Here is a 22,212-nt window from a genome sequence, read left to right on the forward strand (position 1 = left end):
AAAAGGTAAAAATCATCTCTGTAAAATCAGGATGGAAAATAACTTTACAGGGTATTCAAACTTAAAGAGCCCAGAGGAATCCCCTCTAGCCTTAAGTTCAAAGTTACAGCAAACAGAGATAAACACTCTAGCAAAAAGGTACATTTACAAGTTGAGAAAACAAAGACAAAAACTAACATGCCTTGCCTGGCTGTTTACTTACAAGTTTGAAATATGAGAGACTTGTTCAGAAAGATTGGAGAGCCTGGATTGACGTCTGGTCCCTCTCAGTCCCAAGTCCCATGCTCCCAATACTTCTGGTAGTCTTAAAGGTGCCACAGGACCCTCTGAAACTATTTGAAAGTTTACTACACATTATACACAGAAACCATTAAGGCTCCAACCCTGCAAAAACATTCACATGTTCTTAACCTTAAGCACATGTGTGTGCCCCTTGACATCCTATTGGATTTAGCTTCAATTCAAGTCACATGCTTAAGGTTACACATATATGTAAGTTTTTGCAGGATCATGATTTATTTCTTAAAAGAACCTTGGGATCTTTGATGTCATTATATAGCACTTAATTTATTGATCCTGAAAGACTAGGTTGACACTGCCTAGTTAAGAGAGTATAGGTATTCCAAACTTGGTGTTTAGACCATTAGGCTATCCCAAGTAGGAGTTTGAAGATGCCTGGTATGAAAGCAACTCTTCTATACTATGAACAAATTATGTTCATACAATATAAATGAAAGAAACTTACAATGACTCCATACTGCAGGAAATTCCTATATTTCAACATCTGTTTTTGTCCTGAGTCAAGGCAACGGATTTAGATTATTAAATCTAATGGATCAATAACAGGGATAAACTGTGGTGCACAATGGGAATTGTTATCTGGCTAGGGAGCAGGGCCCATAGTGCAGAATGAGGGCACAAGGAACTCAGAGCTACAACTCCCATGAAGCACTACGGTAGCTCAGGCTTACAGAGATTAATGCCTACCAAACCCGAAGTGAAATATTTCATTTGAACTTTCTTAACATAAAATTCCCCCCAAATCAATCCTGTCTTGTGGAAAATTTCAATTTAGCTGAAACCCCATTTTCAAACAGGAAAATGTTTCATTTTAAATTTTTTGACCAGCCCTAATTATAACATATTTATTTTGATAAAATATAGCATTAGTGGGATTTCAGACTATGAAAAACAGCCCAACCCTGCAATCCTTTACTCATACAAATAGTCTCAATGGGCCTAGAGGCATGAATAAGTGTTTCAGAATCATTCAATAATTAATAGTAGCAGAAATGTGGGCTGTATTTTAGGATGTTACAGAAATTTTCTTGTTATAGATGTAGTGCATTCAATGCAATGTAAAAACTGATCAGGGTAGTATAATAGTGTGGTAAAAAATATGTTGTGGACGAATATATTGTCCAAAGTCAAGAGTACACTATTATGAGAAAGACCACTGCAAACTGTAGGCAACACATAGAAGATTTGTCAGCCCAAGTTCGGAAAAGTTTGAAATGTCCATAATAGGACAGAGCAGATAGAACCTGAAGAGTTAAAAAAGTAAAGTTAAGCCGTTCCAAATATGAAACTTGCTGATAAAATTTGTGTAAAGTTTGTAAAGTTAAAACTCAAGAGTGCTGCTTTGAGATTAATAGGACTGCACACTAATAACAGGACTTTCTCAAGTGTGAAATGATGAGTCCTTTGGAGTCTCCTCAATCCAAAAGTTAGTTCTTTAGATCAGTGGTTCTCAACCAAGGGGTCCGCGGCCCCTTGGGGGCTATGAGCTGGTTCCAGGGGACCACAGAGCCCCACGGCAGAAGCCTGGTGCCCCAATGGGGCTGAAACCGGGAATGGAGCTGCAGGGAGCCCCAAGCCCCAGCACTCCCCATGGGGCTGAAGCCGGAGCCACGGGGCTGAAGCCCAGAGCCCTGGCACCCCAGCAGGGCTGAAGCCGGGAACAGAGCCATGGGGCAGAAGCCCAGAGTCTCAGCACCCCCACTGTCTAAAGCCCAGAACCCCAATGCCCCCACACGGCTGAAGCCCTGAGCTCCCCCCCTGAAACCCCGGCACCCCACAGGGCTGAACCCCTGAGGACCTCCTCTGCCTGGTGGCTGAAGTCCGGAGCCCCGAGTCCCCCACTCTGCGGCTGAAGCCCCAAGGACCCTTCTCTCCCTCTCTGCCCCTCCGCACTGGGCCCTAGAGTTCTTATAACATGTTGGGGGGGGGGCTCCGAAAGAAAAAGGGACCCCTGCTTTAGATTAACTCTGATAAAATATTTGATTTTTCCAAATTATCTAATATTGACCCTTGTCCTCATCCATGCCAATATTTCTTTATTTCCTGTTTCATCTTAACTTGCCATCCTATATTTTGCTAAATTAACTGATGTTTTTCTTTTCCCAGTCAGTTGAATTTCTCTATAGAGATCCTTTGGCTGCTTAGACCATCACTTTGCTATTATATATTTGTAAATAATAAAAAAGCCAAAGGCCAGGTTTTATTTTCCTCATAGAAAATGAAAAACAGGAAACTAATCCCCATTTGTGTTTAGACTACATAATGGGTTAGTAAAACATAAACAAACATTTCTGAATAAAATCTGTGCAATTTCTAAGGAGATGTAACATCCAGGGTACTATAATGTATGGATAATGTGTGATGTTGACTCTTCGAAGGAAGACATGCACAAGGAACTCTGTACCAGACAAGGGTTTCAGCACCATAAAAGTCCTGTTATAGATATGCTTGTGGGGCCATAACTCTGAATGCCTCAGAGGAGTGCTTGGCACCAGCCCTAAATAGGGCATTTGCCAAGAAGTTCTATTGTGAATGAGCAACTGGTGGACCCAATATCCCGAAACTTCTATGTGTAGGCTCAGAAGAGGGAGGCACTGCAGCTCTTTACTGTCCCTGCAATGTGGGGATGGATTCCTTCCTCCCAACTTGCCATGGTTTTGACTGAATGGAATATGTTTCTCTCTAGATAGAGTCGATTGGCTTTTGACTGGCCAGCACTAGACTTAACATATGAACAAACTGAAAATAAAAAAATGAAAAAGAGAGGAGATATAGTCATTTTTAAAGGGAAAAAAATTAAAAGTAGAGAAAAATCTTCCCTGATTAGGATCCTGTTCGGGGTGTCAGGCCAATAATGTACAATTCAAAATCTTCACTAAAGAGCCCAGACTCTCTGCCTATGTGAGCATAGCTTCTACAGACATTGATGGGAGGAGATACAGTGAGTGCCAAATCCTGACACCAGTACTTGATCCAAGTAGACAGGCTGGCTGTGGGCTCTTACCCAGCACTCTCACAAGAGGCAGGGGTACAGGATATGTGTATTAGTGAATCCTGTGGTATCTGGTTCATTCCCTCGAGTTCTCTGTGATATGCCAGACACCACACCACCAAGAACACAGAAGTTCTGGACCTCTGGAAAGGCATGTTTCCTGACTGATAGCAGAATACCAAACGATCAATAATCCAGCAGGGATGCTGCTGTCAGTGAGTCAACATTTAACATATACCAAGGCCAAAATTTTCAGACTAGACCAGCGATTCACGGAGTTTTAATATTTGGCTGTCCAACTTAAAAAACTTGCTTTTCAGAGCATTTGAACACCTGCCGTTCCCACAGACTTTGATTGCAGTCACAGGTGCTCAATACTTCTGAAAATCAGGCTAATGTGTCTCAACTGGGGCATCCAAAAACGGAGGCACCTAAAATCTCTAGAAACTTTTGGCCCAGATGGCTAAGTTTTGCAGTGTAGATCTGGAGGCAGATTCCAGTACAAATATGTGTTTAAAAACAAAAACAAAAACAAAAAACCACCTCCTTAAATAGTGTGGATTATGTTTGATCTTGACCTTCATTCACGGCATTTAGTTGTTATGGCCTCTAAGGTAAAAACATATTCAGGACATTTTAAAATGTGATTACAATACATGAACTTTTTACATTTTGTGTATTTTAATGGATTCCCATTTCTCTCCTCCACTTTGACTTCAGTGGGGAACTGCACTTGCACGTCACAATGTGGAATATAGATTGACAGTAACACATCATATAGATGATATTAGTTAACTTCAATATTTGATTTCAATATTTAGCAACATATGTACCTGCAAATCTTTCACACGTTAATTTGCATAGTAATAAAAATCACGCAAGTATAAACATAGAGCTGTAACAATGTACAAAATGATAAGATCCGTTCATGTCCTATCAGACCATTCTCATATGTACACCTGTATTTGGATCAGGAGTTCTTTTGATTCCTGAATTTTATTTGCTGTTTTTTGTTGTTGTCTTACTGGATATTTTTCTAGCATATGAAAATGAAGTTATTTTAAAATAATTAAAGGTAGAAATCATTTTTAGCTAAAGTTATTTTAATAAATTCACTCAGATACCCTCTACCACAAGCTGTAGATCTTTTCTGACTTAAAAAGGAAATAATTCAAGAAGCCACTGGTCAAAAATACTAGGGTCACTAGATAAGGGGAAATAGAAAATCCATGTTACGTCCAACACTCCCTCTAGTGTTTATTTTTGCTTGTAAGCATGGGCAAGTCTTAAATCTGAAACAGAGGGAAATCCTATAGCCTAATCACAAAATGTCTCATTAATAGGATTAAGTACCTTGTCATCAGATAAGTAGAACATGCAAAATCCCTGACACACATGAAAATTAGATCAGAACACAGTCTGATTCCTTCTTGACGCTGGGAACAATTTTTACAAAGGAGATATTTCAGTATTAGTGGTAAATATATGCTATTTTCTAGATTCATTTGGTTAACTAGTTTGTACTTCTTTGCAAAGTTATTGTTCATCTGCTATTGATGGAAATATAAAAGAGAATCCATGCCATAAATATACCTTAGTTTATATATAAACTTGTAACTGATATCATTACTCTTGCTTGGAAAGGGTGTATTGTCTAAAAAAAGGAGCGTAAGTATTGTCTTTCATTTGATTAAATGAGAACTTGTAACTACAAAATAAACCCCTTTATGCTATAGCTGTGTATGAAGGGGAACTAAAGTAAATGACATTCTTTTTCCTTAACTTACTGCATAGAAATATGTTTCAGTTCATTGATGTATTTTTGATTCATATAATTAATTCATTTCCCAATTTCTTGCCACATCTATTCTTTACTTTTAACACATTTAGCATGATTTTGAATGACAGTGGCAAATACAATTAGGTTACAAAAGAACCACCTTTTTGGAGAGGAAGAAGGAAGTAATAGCCTAGAAGATTTTCTTTCGTAATATGGCATGTGTATATAGTAGAAATACATTTATATTCCTGAACTAGTAACTAAAATGAGTAAAAATGATACATTGTGGTGTCAGTATTTAAGATTTTTCGTGAATTGGAAGAAAGTAAGAGTGAGCTGAATTAAAATTTACTATTCTCTATAATAAACTAATATAAAAAACAAGGGACCTGATTCTGATTTCAGTTACACCACTTTACACTTGACTCAATGGATTTACACTACTTCAAATGCGATCAGAATCCAGCCTGCTGTAGAAAGAGAGAACCTTACTAATGTGTTTTAATTAATCATAACATTCAGATGTGTATTATATAAAAGAGAAAAAAATTTTCAAGACAGGCTTTTATCACATTTTTAACATTATTTAATAAGTTTGGAAATAGCATTAGAATTTTCACAGACATTGCTGCTGCTTTTATTTAGGTATAAGTCTGAGTACTCCTTTGAAGTCTAGTATTGGTGCTGTACAAGATCTACAGCTACTGTATTTGTATTGAGTGAAAAAGGGCTAGTCTTTGAGATGTCCCAGAAAGGAGCTTCAGAATGTTTATTCAGGTAATTTCACGGAGCACAAGGAGCAAAAAAGGGTATATTTGACAGAAACGGGTTGCCTGAATTGGGCCCATTGACTTCAATGGCAAAATTTTCAGATTCCGTGGGAGCAGGATCAGCCTCTTGTATTACAGTACTTGTATTACAGAATCTTAGGACGCACACTTACTAATATGAGTAGCCCCACTGAAGCCAATGGAACTGCTCATCATGGTAATAAGCACTACACTTGATAGTAAGCATTTGCATGATGGGTCTCTAATGTTTTACATTTAACTTCTATTAATTATTCTACTCCTTATTCAGAGAGAACATGAAGTCGTGTTGGCTATTTCTGATATACCTGTTATGGCTGAGGGGCCATCAGTGTCCACCTATAAAGGAGGAGGAAATCAATCCATGGGAACACCTGAAAAGTATGTATGCTTTTACTATTAAGTATGGATTGAAAGCTCCTGGGCCCATTTCTGCAATCAGATCTGCATGGGAGGGCCTTTGCTCCACACGGAGTCCCACTGAAGTCGATAGGGTTCTGCACAAAAGTCTGCCCATGCAGATCCAATTGCAAGTGTGGGGCCTTAAGATGTGTGACATTGGTGGTTTCTTGTGATGCTTGAAATAAAGCACCCACAAAGCATATTCATTATAAATTCCTATTTTAAGGGGGTCCATAAAAATTGAAACTATTTATACAAGGGATTGCTGAAGGTAGCTCATTTTTCCTTTTTATTTCTTATTTTCCAGGTATAATTTTTTAAAATAGGGTCTTTCTTAAATTACTGGAGTAAAAGCTGAAAACTAAATTGAATTCAACAGGGTTTGGATTATTTAATTTAATTTGTTTAAACGAAATTTTGCAAGTTTTCCAGAACAATATGCTGGACCCCTTTGCTGTTAAAAGTTATTAAAATGGTAAAAATACCTTAGTTTAAAATCATCTATAGTGCATTTTGGAAGTGTTTTTATTTTGCTGCTTACTACAAAAAGGACAAATTATGAACATATAAACCAGACTGGGGCAAAGAAACATACATATATCAGACAAAATGTGAGGGGAAAGAAAGATATGAAAAGAGAAAAGACTAATGTATGAAAATGCATTTTATAATTTCATATGCGACATATACTTCACTTGTTTTCTGTAGTTCCCATTGATGTCGATGGGATTTCTGTACAGGGAACAAATGCAGATTATGTCTCAACATGATAGCATGATTTCTGTTTTTAAAACATGGGCCAAACTGAGTTGCCACTGAAGTCAATGTTCATTTTGCCATTGATGTTCATCAGGAGCGTGATAAAGCCCTATATTCTTATGGGAATTGAATTAAGATTCTTCTAAACTATATTTAAAAAAAAAAGTTAAGAGAAGTAGTTAGGATTAAAAATAAATATGTCAGCTAAGTAGAAACAGGTGGCTGAGGATTAACCTGAACTAGATCAAATTAAGCTACAATAGGGGCATATATCTGATCAACAGAAGGCTTTGGGCCAAATCCTCAGCGGGTGTAAGTCATCTTAGCTCCACTAACTTCAGCTTGCACCAGCTAAGGATATAGTCTTTTGTCTGCTTAGAAATGTAGAGCCGTTTAATTATCCCTTGTTATCAAGTGCATTACGGCAATACAGCAATTCGGCCCCATTTTAAAATCTGGTTTGTTTTAAAATTTGGTCTGTTTTTTTAGTTTTATCAGAAGTTGGTGAGAAATATGTAGACGAAGAGGTAAAGAAAGCTCTAGTAGGCATTAAGCAGATGAAAGTTATGATGGAAAGAAATGAAGATAAACATGTGCATCTGATGAAAACCTTGAAGAAGAGCAGTGGAGAAAAACAGGTAACTGTAAATGGTAATTAAAATCTAAGAAATTATATATGATCATTTTTATATTGTTACTTGTTCCAATCAGAGACATTATGGGCTAGGTCATCACTTTGTGATACAGCCCATAGTAAGAGGGGCACAGTTTTATGCTCCCCATTGAGCAGCCCAGAAAAATCTGTGATTCAGGAAGTCATAATCTCCCTCCTGGTTTCTCCATGCCTCCGGGAAGGAGGTAAACTGAATGCCTGGTGCAGAGTATGCCTCCCGACATGGCAACACAACTACGCCACTGAGCACCTTGCGGGAGATGGAGTGGAGTCAAGGCTCTGCTCATTTCTGCCCCCTTCCACCACTTCCCACCCATTTGCATGGGGGGATCAGGTCATAGCGGCTCTGCATAGCCTACTACTCCCAGAGCACTAGAAGCAGCAGTATGGCACACCAGTGCAACTGCCTTACGTCCCCTTACTCCCTGGTACTGGAACACAAGATGAGCCACTCTCTGGCCCTATACAATTACATTTCAATATTATTTAGAATACTAACTCTCATATTTGCCAATTTCTTAGGGAAGAAGACTAGGTCTTCCCATATGTATGTTTGCAAAACGGGGATCCAATTGTAATGGGGCCCTCTGGGAGCGAGAGCAATATAAATAGTAAATAATAATATTGCGCAAATATCTGTTGGACAATTATAACATCTTTCAAGTTTTGTTGCATTATTCATTATAAATAAGCTATCTGTGAACTTTCCCTTTGACTCATAGTATGGGATTTGTCATCCGCATCACATAATACTACATTTTGCTCACTGATTTGGGGACTGAAACATTTTAAAAAGGAGACCAACAAATGACATAACAAATATTCTTGTTCATGTACCAATACCCTAATTTACGTGCATTCATAAGAAGAACAATTATGCCAAAAAACCTGTGCAAATACAACACCATTCATGTGAATGGTTGTAAAGGGTAAATGAAATGTGGCACAACACTCCTGAGCCAAAGCTGGCACTAGGTTTGCAGTATTTGATCAGCTTTAGTTATGTCCCTAATTTGTCTATGACTTCCGTCTGCTAGCAGTGACTGGCTTGCTCAGATACTCAAGCTGAGAAAATCCAAACCGTTATATAGTTTAGGATTCCTTAGCTCAAATTTGACAATTCTCAAAGACCAAACTGGATGAGCATCATTTGCACTCGAAGTCCAAAAGCATTACTTCATTCATGTCACATTCAAGAGTAATGAAAATATATAAGGATTAATAGAGCTTTCATGGTACAAAACATTTCTTATATGTAAGAAAGAGAAGTTAGAAAAAGGGCAGTTCAGCAACAACAAAAAAGGTTAAATAGGCAAGTCATTATACAAGGCATAATTACATTAAATAAAATTACATTAAAATTAAATTACATCCCTCCATAGATTTATAAACCCATAGATAAGGAGTTCTGAATTGGAAGTGGGGCATATGAATTTACAATCTAAAAGGATGTAGTCTCTAAGGGAGCCATTGCTTTACAATGTTATCTCTTCTCAGAGCTGACTGTGCATATCCAGGCTGTCCCTCAAGTAGCTGTGGGAAATGCGAGTCCTGCAGTAAATGCAGCCATTAGACTCTGTTGGTGGAACTAAAAATATACAATTGCAGAGAGAATGATCTGACTGTGTGTGGTGCTGCATAAAGTATTCAACGTACTGTTTATTCTGAGGATCATGATTTATTTACAAAGCAATCCTTCCCCACCAACCAAGACTATATTAAAATATTGCACAAATGAGGACACATAAAACAAATAACATAAATACAAGAGCTGTTAACCCCCCTCCCTGCACCCAGTATGCTCTTAGAGTGTATACAAGTTCTTTTTCAAGGACCTTGTCCCCATTGTAATGAGCCAACGATCTCCTGCTGCCAGAATCCAGAAAGGAACAAGCCTGGCTAATAAATAAGTTAAGGGGAGCATGTGTACTTCCGAAGAACCTGGAGTTTTGTTTGGAAATTTAAAGTATTAAGAAGTGCACTGCACTGGCAGAGAGAGGCCACCCACCTCTAACCCCTGTCTGGTGCTGAGAGCTTTCCCTTCTGTTCCAGTGTCAGCTTCATTTTGAAGTGCTTATCCTAATCAGTGCTTGGCTTTGTGCTCTAACACATGTAAAATGAAGCATAAATTAGAACAAACCCTGTAGAAAGTACCGTGCATCTGTGCAGTGCAGAAAGAGCTCCTAACATCTGGCAAATAGAAGGGGAAGAAATGCTCTCACTCCAGGCTTTTAATCAATAAAACCCAATAGAGGGGAAATTCAATACTTCTCCATATTTCTTTATAAAGAAGGAGTTTACAGACAGCAGGAGCTTAGATCACTGAAATATTTGGGCTAAAGGAACGCAGTATTAACAAATGGAACAAAAAGGAATATTAGCTAAATGGGAGAATGTTCTGGAATACTGTATGGGAAAATAAAAATTCGAGGTTATAGGCATGAGGGGCTGAACTGGTGCCTCTCCATAGCCTTGGCCTCAGCACACCCTCTGAGATAGAAATGGATCTCAGAGATCTACCGGGTTTCGTGGGCTATGTCCGCTAAGGGAGACATCAGAGAAACCATCGTAAGGGGAACTTTACAGAGTTTCCAGCCTCCTCCACATGCAATTCAGGCAGAGGGGCTATCTGGCCCTTTGTTAGGGACGAAGGATAAACCACAAATAACTACAGAGAACTTAATTACTGGTGGGCTGGGATGAGTGTTTCACTAATGTGAAAACTGGAATTAATTAAGTGAACAAATTGTGAACCTTTTTCTCAATTAGGAAGCTCTGAGGCTTATGGACGAAGTGAAAGAACAATTAGAGGAAGAAGAAAGACAATGTCAGGTGTCTCTGAGAAATCTCTGGGATGAATGTAAAACTTGTTTAGAAAGTAACTGCATGAGATTTTATACCACCTGCCAGCAAGGTCTGTCAACATTTACAAGTAAGGTAAGAAGAAAGTCAGCCTCCGGCAAGCACTCTGCCTTTAGTTGCTGCTTCACCTAACCCTTTTAAGTGAGTACATCTTGTTTTCTCAAATGGGCAGACATGCCATTATTATTGGGTTATCAAAAACAATTAGATATTGGGATCTGGAACCGTGGACTTGGGCGGAACAGATCTCATTTGGCTTCAGATCACTGCACATTGAGCCTGTTCTGTGACACTGGTATAACTCTGGAGTGACTCCACTGAAATAATGGAGTAATTTGCTTCAGTGGAGTTACTCCAGATTTATAATGATGCAACCCACAGTAGAATTTGAGTTAAGATGTTCAGTAATTATTTGTGCTATTTGTGAAAAATGCCACTTTTGTTTTTCTTCTGAGAAACAACACATCTTAAACTGTGGTTATGATCAGTAAAGTGACCATTTAAAAAACTGCATCTTCCTACACAACAGCTCTCCTTCATGTGTTTATTCCATGTCATGTCTACTACTTTTGAAGCAAAGATACGTTTTTTTACTACTTTTAACTCCTGTTAGCACTTCAGAGCCAACACAGTTCTGAGAGAAAAGATTCTTTCTTGGCATGTTCATCATCAACAGAATTGTTATCTAAATCCTAACTGCAAAATCTTTACCCCAAAGCATACATTTTAATTACACTTTAATTTCACCTGAATACACCTCAGTTAGCCAGAGTTACTGATGATAATGCACAACTCAGAAAGAACACAGTTTGCTTTTCAACTCCGAGGGCATGTTTGCTATTTATTTTTTACTGGTTAAAAGAGCACAATTGTTCTGAAAGGCACTGAGAGACAATAAACTTGAAACCCCATCATGCCATTTTTACAAAGTAATTTTTTTAGAGTCGTATCCTACTTTAAATACACACACACTGTGGCATCATGCTGTCTTTGGCATTATTTTGGTAATCTCCATGGTGAACTCTATGGGTTCAATGAAGCCCTCACATTGGTAGTTGTAATGACAAACTTATATTGATAAAAAACAAATTTAAAAACAAGGAAGCAAAGTGTATTTGAGGCCAAATTCCGAAGACTTTACTTAGTTCTTTCTTGGGCCAATCATCCATTGATTTCAAAGGTTGTAGCCTGAGTAAGAACTTGAGGGTTTGGGCCTTGGTGAGAGAATTGTTGATGTCTGAACAGAAGAGAAAGAACAATTGCCTTCTGTTCAACATGTATTTACTACATTACTATAATGCAGCTCACAAAGGTGATTCCCAGATGAAGACCAAAGTATTTGTTAGGTGATGCCCAAATTTAATTTTGGGGCCCTGTCGCAACTATTAACACAAACCGAATGGCTCAGTAGATTAGAGGCCAACTGGTTCAATGACTGGCATCCTCTTTAGTGGGATTTAGTGTAAATATTAACACCCTGTTGACTAATTTCTCAATAGTCTTTAGAATATAGACTATAGTTTGGAAAATGGGCTAGATATTGGGGATGCATTCCCTTTATCTCTAAACATTTGAAGAAATTCTTTATAGTAGCTGCCCTGAGAGGATGAAGATCTGATAACTTGTCTGACAGTCAATATATTTTTGCATATACAGGTTGAAGATTTTTTCAGGAAAATGTCTCCATTTACTTTTACTTTTCATGAAGATCAAGAAAAAGATCTCCAGTTAAATGAAAAGCCCGAGAAGGAAGATGCCCAGTTAGTACAAATGGAAGATTTATTTAGCCAGCTGTTATCGGATGTGAGCATAATATTTGATAAAAGCTTTGCTTTTTTCAAACAGATGCAAAAAGAATTTGATCAATCTTTTCAAATATATTTCATGTCTGATCTGGACCTAACTGAGCCCTACTATATGCCTGCTTTCCCCGAGGAGCCTATAAGAAACAGTGGTTTTCAGAAAGACTTGGGTATGCCAGGCTTCCTTCAGATATTTTTTGACTTCAGCAAGACTCTGTTTGAAGGTATCAGCGAGGTGATTACTGAAGCATTTGATGAATACACAGACAGTACAAGAGATTTGCCAGAACAAGCCAAAGGCAAGTGTTAGAAGAAGTTAAAACAGACTTTGGTAACAATAACATCAAACTTTCACAAGTGTTAGCAATAGTTATTAAATGGTTAAGAATTCGGTTTGAGGCTATAAATAGCATAACACATGTTGTGTGAAGGTCTGAAAGCCCTCTTAGATAAGCAGATATGGGTCAAACATAACTTTATTGGCCAAATTAAAATTTGGAATAATAAAATAAAAAGAGAGAATGCCAAATCCTCCAGGTCCATAGAATGCTAGTTAAGGGCTTATGCTACTGTCTCCACGGAGCCTGATTCCTATAATAATTCTGAAAGCATTTGCAGGAATTCCTGGGTGTTCAGTGCAGATTTAGATTTTCATGCGGCTGACTGACAAATCTGATCTCAACATTAGTTAGGAAGAACCACATATTGTGCTGATGTGCTTCCATTGCTCCTAAAAGGTTAAGACACGTCACCAGCCCTCACAACATGTAAGGAAATAGATGTGCCAGTCAGCTGTGAGACCTGCTTGTAGCTGTAACAGGCATCTAATGTGCCAACAAGAAACAAAGACATGAAGTGCTCCAGCAAATGGGAAGAATTTCATTTAGGACAGCTAAGTTTGTTTGTTTCTGAGGGGATGACAACAGTTTTCAAGGGTGGGGGGTGGAAGAGAGCATCATAAGACAGGCTGTTGACACCTCCCGCATTCCATTTATAACCATGCAGAGGAGATAGTCAAACTTTCTGCAGCAGTAATTCTTTGCAAAAACAGAGTGCAACTTTGGGTTGCAAAGCTGATCAGAATAAGGTATAGCAACCGGGGAGAGAAAGATGAGAGCTTTGCTCTCTGTCCTCAGTAACTTTTTGTAGCTTTGTGCACAGAAAATATCATTTATTCGACCAACTTCTGTTGGTTGAATCTTTTGAGCTACAAAGAGCAAACACAAAAAAGGTGTGGATTGGGGAGTGCTTTTAGTTAGTTGCTTTCTCACTGAATTAGCTGACATCATGTGCAGCATATGTATCAAACAGCCACATGTTGAACCAGGCAATTATACAATTGGCCGGGAGCATTTGTTTATAAGACTTGATTTGCCTCACTCTGAAGCATCAAAGATATAGGCCACCACTGGAGGCATAATACCAGACAAGATGATCCAATGATACACTCCGGTAGAGCGAAACTCATGTTTCTAAATTATTGGAATGGACAACTTTTAGCTTTGGCCTCTAGCATATTGGTTTTTAAAATTACTCACCAAGAGTTTAGATCTTTTAGGACAAGATCTGAAACCATGTCATGGTTCTTTAAAATACACCTCTACCCCGATATAATGTGACCTGATATAACGCGAATTTGGATATAACGCAGTAAAGCAGTGCTCCGGGGGGGGGGGGGGGGGGGGCAGGGCTGCGCACTCTGCGGATCAAAGCAAGTTCGATATAACGCGGTTTCACCTATAACGAGGCAAGATTTTTTGGCTCCCGAGGACAGCGTTATATCGGGATAGAGGTGTATCTTAAATCATTTAAAATATATTATTATACATTTTTGGTACATATACCTTTTTTATTAAAAGACCTCCATTTTAGCGGAATCAAAGCCAACAAGTAGCCTAATAAATGACATCTGATGATGTATTGGTTGGCAGACTGAAGGGACCAACTAAAAAAGTAAGTACATTTGCATGTTTCAGTATTTTAAAGAGACAATGTAGGTGAAGTAATATCATTTATTCGACCAACTTCTGTTGGTTGAATCTTTTGAGCCACAAAGAGCAAACAACTATGGAAGATATTAATTTTTTAAAGGCAATTTCAAATGAAAGTACATAACTCAGAAAAGTGTCAGTGCATGGACTCTCTTTTGCAACCCATGAATATGAATAGTTTGGTATGAACTCCCTGACAGCTTTTTTCTTTAAATAGACAAGAAAGGGAAAAATATTCCAGATATACTTCTACAAGGAAAACTGAGCTCTCTAAAAAGAAAAGGGAGTTTTAGTTTTAATGGACACAATCTTGAGTCCAAAATATGAAAGAATTTCAAGAGTACATATAAAAATATTCTTTATATTTTAATAATGTTAAAGGAGAAACAATCATTATTTAAACTAAATATATACTAGTACTTGTCTAAAATAGATTACTCTACAGCAGTGCTTCTCAATCTTTCCATATAATTGACTGCATATTATCACAGTAATCAGTTTTGTGAGCCCACTCTTATCTAGCAGTAAATAAAGGGACAGTGGTTGCAACCCCTCTTGACCAGTTAATTACATCCTTGGAAGTCGCAACCTGAGGATTGAGAACCATGTTCTACAGTAATAGTCCAAAACACTATAGGTAGTGTTTTGGACTCTTCATGCAGAATAATTTGGTATATTTTTATAAGGGATCATATGATAGAGACACATACTGTTTCAAGGGAAGCATGTTTTGGTTACTATTGTTCTGGTCTTATGCTCACTCATTTTGAATTCAGGCCTGGAAGTTTTATTGAAAAAACAATGGCGTAGGAAACAGCAATAAGAAGGTATCAACAGGCCCCTAACTTCAGTGGGCTTACTTTATACTGTACATTCACTCTAGATTCTGACAAAAGTGGCATGTTTTCAAAGATCATACCAGGACACAAGAGAGCTCTGTGTAAAGAGCTCCGTCAGAATTCATCCGGATGCCCACAGTTTCATGAGAGATGCCAGAAATGTCAGGATAACCTGATGAGAGGTAAATAGTTATTTTCTAGTGTGTTTCTATAATACCTTGTCCATGATAAAGCAGTGACCTTTCTTTCTTTTTTTGCAGATATTCGTGCTATAATTTTCTACTGTCCTAGATACATATTTTTGGAATTACGTTTCAGCTTCTGCAGATTTACTATTACTGTGAATTCAAAAGCCACAGTTGATCCAAATGATTTCATTTCCCCTTCCCCAATGTCTCCACACAGTGTCAGTATAACTCAGTTGTTAACACTCTTGCCTTATTTCCAAAGTGATGTTCCACACCAAGATAGTACATATTTTATTGGTAAAGATGCCATCCTCCAGAGAAAACAAGGGACCAGATTGTGATTGGCCCTGCCTGGGTGCAAAACTGCAGAGGGGTTACAAGGTGACTCTAAACCGTCCCATGCTCTGTGTACTCTGGCACAGGGCCAGGCATAATTTTACTTGGGATTAATTTCCTCAAAGGGAAAGTGAAAAGTGAAAGCAGAGCTGAGCTGGTGAGTGGTAATGGAGAAGGCACATTGTACCATGTAAAAGGGTGGCAGAACTCTGGCACAGTCTCCATGAGGCTTTAGAGGAATTCTGGCTAAATCAGCCAAAATTGCTATGGATACTCCTGCAGCTGGGTGGTATCTCTGTAGCAGGGCCGGCTCTACCATTTTTGCCGTCCCAAGAAAGAAAGAAAGAAAGAAAAAAAGCCGCCCGAACTGCCGAAGCAAAAAAAAAAAAGCCGCCCGGATTGTGCCGCCCCAAGCATGTGCCCCCCAGGCACGTGCTTCCTCCGCTGGTGCCGGCCCTGCTCTGTAGCCACCCCACCCCATCTTCTCCCAAACTAGTGATGTCTTAAAAATCACAGTGATGCCTTATAAGCACCCCCCTCTGTAATTAAAAATACAGCAATCCAAAATACTGAATGAGAAACAAGAAATACAAATGTGACTGATCAGTTTGAGAGACTTCACAGGGAGTTTTAATGATGTTAGGATTGGGCCAATTTTATTTACTAGCACAGAAGTTAAAATTATAGTCACAAAGAGTTCTCTGAAGGGGTTTTTAATGGTACCTTGTGGGCCAAATTCTAATTTCATGTGCAATGAGCATAGCTGTTTACAGAACCTAAAAAGCTACCATTATGCTTACATCTACAAGTTCAGTAACAGATTAGTCTAGTTACATACTAATGTTTATTGCTCCTCTGAAATAAAATTAGGCCTTAAAATTCAACAGTAATAAAATCTAACAGCATGCATTATAGGCTCACTTGCAATGAACAGATAAAGAGCTACAGGAAATTAAAGGAAATGATAGCCAATTTATACACTAACATAAATCTCTATATGTAGTAATGGCAAGGTTTTTATTTAGCATATCACAGTGTCCAGTTACCATAAAGTATAAGTGACTCTAGGTCATGATCTAACCTAAACTCATTGAAATACTTCAGCAAAAATTACTTTGGATTTTTTAAAAAAAACCCACACTAGAAATATAACGTATATCTGTACTTTTATACACATACATAAGTTTAAAAAATGAATGCTTTCCAATAAAGTTTGATGTCTGTTTGTTTTTTAACCAGACTGTCCAAACGTCCCTGAACTACACATAAAGTTTGATGAAGCCTTTAAGCTGGTTAATGTCTCAGGTGAACAGTATGAGCAGATCCTCCAGGTGATTCAGCGTCACACAGAAGACACTTCCTACTTGTTGAGCAAAATGAAAGAAAGGTTCGGGTGGGTGTCAGAACTATCCAACATGACCATCGGACCAGAAAACATTTTCAATATAGTAAAGGTAAAGGCTAGTTATTAAAAGGGAAGTAACTATTGCACAGTGATGTCTGTGCTCTATATTTCACTCACAGTTAAGCTTCAGGACAAGTTGGGAGTATAGTGTGTGTTTTGTGTGTTATTTTTGGTCTTTAAAACATCAAGCTCTTACTAAGGTTGATTTTAAGTATACTTGATAATCCCTTGATGATCTAAAACTCCAGAGATTAGAAACTATTCTACTCTAAATCCTTTTAGTTTGATGGATAACTGACAGGGCCAACCTATATCACTGTCTGACAGGAGTAAATTGGCACTAACAGGTTTGATTGCCCCCAGATTACCTTTCCAGAAGAAGGGAGGCTCTGCCAAGGGGTAACACAGAACACATACATCTTTATTAGATCAGTATAACAAAATTAGAGCTCCAAGTATTGAAAATGTAAAGAATTTTATTACAACATAGGTTTTATGGCACACAAAAATAATCTAAAAGGTGCCACAAGTACTCCTGTTTTTTTTGCTGATACAGACTAACACGGCTGCTACTCTGAAAAATAATCTAGTAAATACCCTATAAATAACTAGAGATCTTTCACACGGTGATAAAACAAGAATAAATAATACTAATTTGTACTGGTATAGGGACAAATCCTTCTCTCTTTTTACAAAGCAACGCCGTAAGCCTGCTGTTATCTCTACATTGACTCTATGTAGAATCATTGGCTATGCCATTACCACTGGGTGAGCACATACTCTTTCCTCCATAGCATCTCTCAGGACTAGGCTCTTATTTTTCCCAGTATTATCTGGTTTGATCATGTAAAAAAAAATTGACTGTATTCCAGTTTCTGAGGGCTTTAGTCCTAAGACAACCCCTCATACTGGTAGACTCAATATAGTACAGTTGTCTTTTGTTTAAGAAAAATGGAAAAACAGGAACACAGAGGACAAACAATACTTCTGAACATTTTTTCAGCCTGACTTCAAATTGTCTGCTTTGGGAAATACAGAGGCAAAACTTGAGTGTGATTCTGTAAACATGCCAGCACGAGTAACTAATCACATGAATCATCCATTGAAATTAATAGGACGACTCCTGTATGCCTATATGTTTGCAATTTGGGCCCCTCATTGTCATGTGTCTAAGAAATAAGAGGACTGAAGTTTTTTTTTAATGTAACAATACTTAGCATGAGTAAAGCACTGTACAAACTCTAATGTGCACATCTCCATCATGGTGGTGCAGTGCATTATTGACACACCTGCATTATTGCCACCCCTGCCAAAATGTATATTGACATGAACCTAAAAAGCTACCGCTCACTTCAGAAGAAAGCCACTAGATGAAAATACCCATGTTTAAAAAGACCCTCCCTTTTCATTTTTCATTCTAAAAGTGAGAGGATGCAAAACAGGTATTAACAAATTGACGAAGTGTACTGGGTTACAGTAACCAAACCAGGCTATTCTATTTCAGGTGTCACCAAGTGTCCAAGGAACAGATTCTTCCAGTCTGAATGAAACAGTGGTGCATGTGAATATTCTGACTTCACCTACTTTCACAATTAAGGTTCCTCATGATTTAGTTATAGGGAGCTCTGAATTCATTGAATATGTAGCTGGGAAAGCTTTGCAACTTTACAAACAGAATTTTTAAGGATGGTAAGTTGTTTCTCTTTGTATAGTGAATTTAAAACTTAGTAGCATCCATCTATTTTTTTCTGCTTTGCAACGGATTTAAGATGGAATAGGATTAGGTCCATGATACAGTCTATGCCTGTCTCTCCATTAGATAGATGGAAGATAAAAGTGATATGAAAAATAAAACCAAATGCTCAGTGTTTTGGTCTGTAAAATTCTGACCTGTCATGCTAATATCCATAGACCACACTTATTTATATATTAGATCCTCCAGCTCTAAATAATATCTAAGACAAGATAATACTGAGGCAAGTGTTCTGTCCAAAGATAACTGTGTCACAACTACAGAACAGCACGTCAGGGCTGTGGCATTAAATACCATGCCTTCATGTCCATTAATCAAAGATAAAATACTGCTAATTAGTCTGATCATAGTTTAGGTCATCTTGCTGTGCTTGACACTTTTTAAACATAGAGAAGGACAAATTCAGAACAGATGTAGTGACTTGTAAGAGCTCATTATAATATTGTGCCATACAGTCTTGGGATAAATACTGCTCTCTAACTAATGGGCATATTCTAGATTCACACACAAAGGGGAAGAAGCGTCACATGTTTCCTCCCACCTTCTGTGTGGAAGGGGGCTTGGCCATCCTCCCTCCTCTGGGTCTCACAGAGGCTGCACTGCAGGTTTAGGGATCTCCAGGAGGGAAGGGCTGGCTGGAAAGATGCATAATGTTCTCTAACCCTGAGGAGAACATCCAGAAAAGATACTTATTACTTCTTCCGTGGAGCCCAACCATCCTCTGCACCCAGGGATGTTCCTGCACAGTTCCAATGGAGTCACACTGAGAGAGGGACCTGCTCAGGGCCAGAACATCTGTGAAGGCACAGGCCTCTATGCAAATGAACTCGGCATCCCATGGATCCATCTTGAGGCTAGGGATGAGGTGGGAGGGGAGGGGAAATCCTATCCTTGACAGAGCAATGTGGGGGGAAATCTTTGTGAGTGGGTGAGGGGATTCTCTCAGAGATTGTTAGTGTTGCCAACTCATAATTTTAATCACAAGTGCAATATTGGGTGTTTTTCTTAAAGGCCCAGGTCAAGGAGTTTATGTTTATTTGAGAATCTCAGCTTTTTTTTTTTTTTTTTTTTTTTTAATGTTTCAGGTCTGCAGAGAAAAAGCTGGAAAACAGGGCCTGAGCTCATTAGAAAGGCTCAAAGCCAGCAGGAAAATAAAAAGAACACAGCATTTAGTATACTTTAAAAATCACGTGATATTAAATGCAATCTCATGATTTTCTGGGGCCTGACTCATGATTTTTGAACACTTGGGATTGGCAATACTGGATTTCTTCCCCAGAATCTCTTCCTGCAGAAGAGGATGAACTGGGTCTTTGAATTTACACATAACATAATAAAAACAAGACTACCATCCATGTTGGTTTGGCTATGTTGGTGCACCTAAATGCACATTACATCAGAAATTGACCTAGAAGTGAGTCTTTTGACAGGAAAATAACACAACCCATTTCACCATGGTTGTTTCTTCATAGCTATTATCCCTATTAGATCTAGCAATTAGCAATATTCACTCTTTTTTCACCTCACCCAAACCTAAATTTGGGAACACTAAGGGCTAGAAGCCTAATAGTAATACTCTTAACTCCCATAGGGAAGATCTGAGTCCTTGTTCCATAACCTGATCCTCCTGTGCAATGCACATTTGTGGTCATTCTTATACCTGAGTGAAATGAGTGAAAAGATGGTATAAACTGCTACCAAATCATAATGGTAGCATTTTACATCTACTTTGCACAGGTGTACATGACTACACACAGGTCTTTTAATGGCATGAGAGAAAATAACCAGTGGGGAATCCAAGAGGATCCTTTGTATAAAAGGAAAAAAAGAACAACTACACACTTCAGTATGTAACCAACTGGATTTTTTTGTGTTGTATGTTCACTCAGTAGGAAGATGTATCCACTATCATATGTTATTCATTAATGTAACACCCTTCTTTAGTCCAAAAATAGAAAAAAGATAGTTTGTTCAAAAACACACTATGGTCACTGACGAACTGCACAATGCAAACCTTATTTTTCCCCCTATAGACAAGAAGATCTGTGGAATATCATCCACTTCAAATCCAGCGTCCTCTCCTTACAGTGAAGTACTCCAAAGTTCAGTGGAGAGAGAACTGTTCTTTGAATAGGGTTTTAAAATGTTTGCTTACAAACAATATATTAATAAATATTGTGACATCAAATATTCAATATTTACAGTAATTTAATTGCATGGCAAATTAAAATCCATGTCAATATGTATTCCTTTTAAATGAAAAATTATATGCCTGTATGGTACATTATGTGATTGTTGGTTATCACTTATGATCCCAGTCTTACAAAGACTTAAGCACATGCTCAGCTTCAACCATGTAAGTTGTCCCCATTGCCCTAAATGCTATTACTTGCACGCTTAAAATTAAGCACATACTTAAGACTTTGCAGGACTAGGGCCTAAATCCCTTGTACACCCAGCTAAGATTGAATCAACCGAGTCTGAATGTATATGTAATACATTAATACAAGTATTCTGGCATTCTGTTTCTTCTTCCAGTTGCTTTTACATTTATAATGTACATTAAATTGCTTTTTCTAAATTTGTGATGCACAAATTCTTCTGCTTTTTGCATAGTTTACTTGTAGTTTGCCACTAAAGTAATTTTTTAACAGGGCAATAAATATTTTCATTGGAAAAAAGTTTGTTTTGTCCATTTTACATGTTTGCTTGAACGTCATGTGTAAAATATAATAAAAACTAAAATCCTTATGCTATAATGCACTCAGTCCTAGGCAGAGCTCCGAGTGATTTGTTTCATTTGCTGTGCACACCAAGAGTGGTACATATCCCAAAGAACATTTCCCCATTCTCAGCTGTATTTTTTCCTAACTCTCTTTTCTTTATTTCTAAGTGCACAAAATATTAGTTTCCAATATAATAAAGCTGCACCTTTTTGTTTATATCATATTCTCCTTGTTCACTCCTACTTACCTAAAAAAAAATTAACAATTTTAACCAACAGAAAGGACAGGCTTTTCAAGAGTCCTCTTTATTTCCTTTATTCGGCAAATATATTGTCGGGGAAGGTGAAGTTCTTTCCAGTGCAAGGCCCTATGCACCACTGAAAGGAAGTTAAGCCTTAAACATAGCTAGTACCAATAGGGGCCTAACCCTGAGAAGTGAAGAGCAGCCACAACTCCCATGTGAACTGGCATATCTCAGGACTGGGCTCTAAATAACTAATAATGAAGCTTGTAAATGCTTACCCTCAAATGACTTTGTAAGGCATCAGATATTAAAGCAGAAGTATTTGGGGAATATTCAACTAATCATGACTAC

At 38.1% G+C, this 22,212-nt stretch overlaps 1 protein-coding gene across 1 annotated transcript; it reads left to right on the forward strand.

Moving 5' to 3' along the window:
- The first annotated feature begins 6,159 nt into the window (after nt 1–6,159).
- CLUL1 (clusterin like 1) lies at nt 6,160–20,994 on the forward strand. The gene is made up of 8 exons (XM_054016566.1): nt 6,160–6,262; nt 7,532–7,680; nt 10,485–10,652; nt 12,234–12,678; nt 15,254–15,391; nt 16,973–17,187; nt 18,643–18,827; nt 20,925–20,994. The coding sequence occupies exons 1-7, from the start codon at nt 6,160–6,162 to the stop codon at nt 18,820–18,822; spliced, it is 1,398 nt and encodes a 465-aa protein (XP_053872541.1). The 3' UTR covers nt 18,823–18,827; nt 20,925–20,994.
- The last annotated feature ends 1,218 nt before the right edge of the window (nt 20,995–22,212 follow it).

This window comes from Malaclemys terrapin, chromosome 2, assembly GCF_027887155.1.
Source record: "Malaclemys terrapin pileata isolate rMalTer1 chromosome 2, rMalTer1.hap1, whole genome shotgun sequence".
Taxonomy (NCBI): domain Eukaryota; kingdom Metazoa; phylum Chordata; order Testudines; family Emydidae; genus Malaclemys; species Malaclemys terrapin.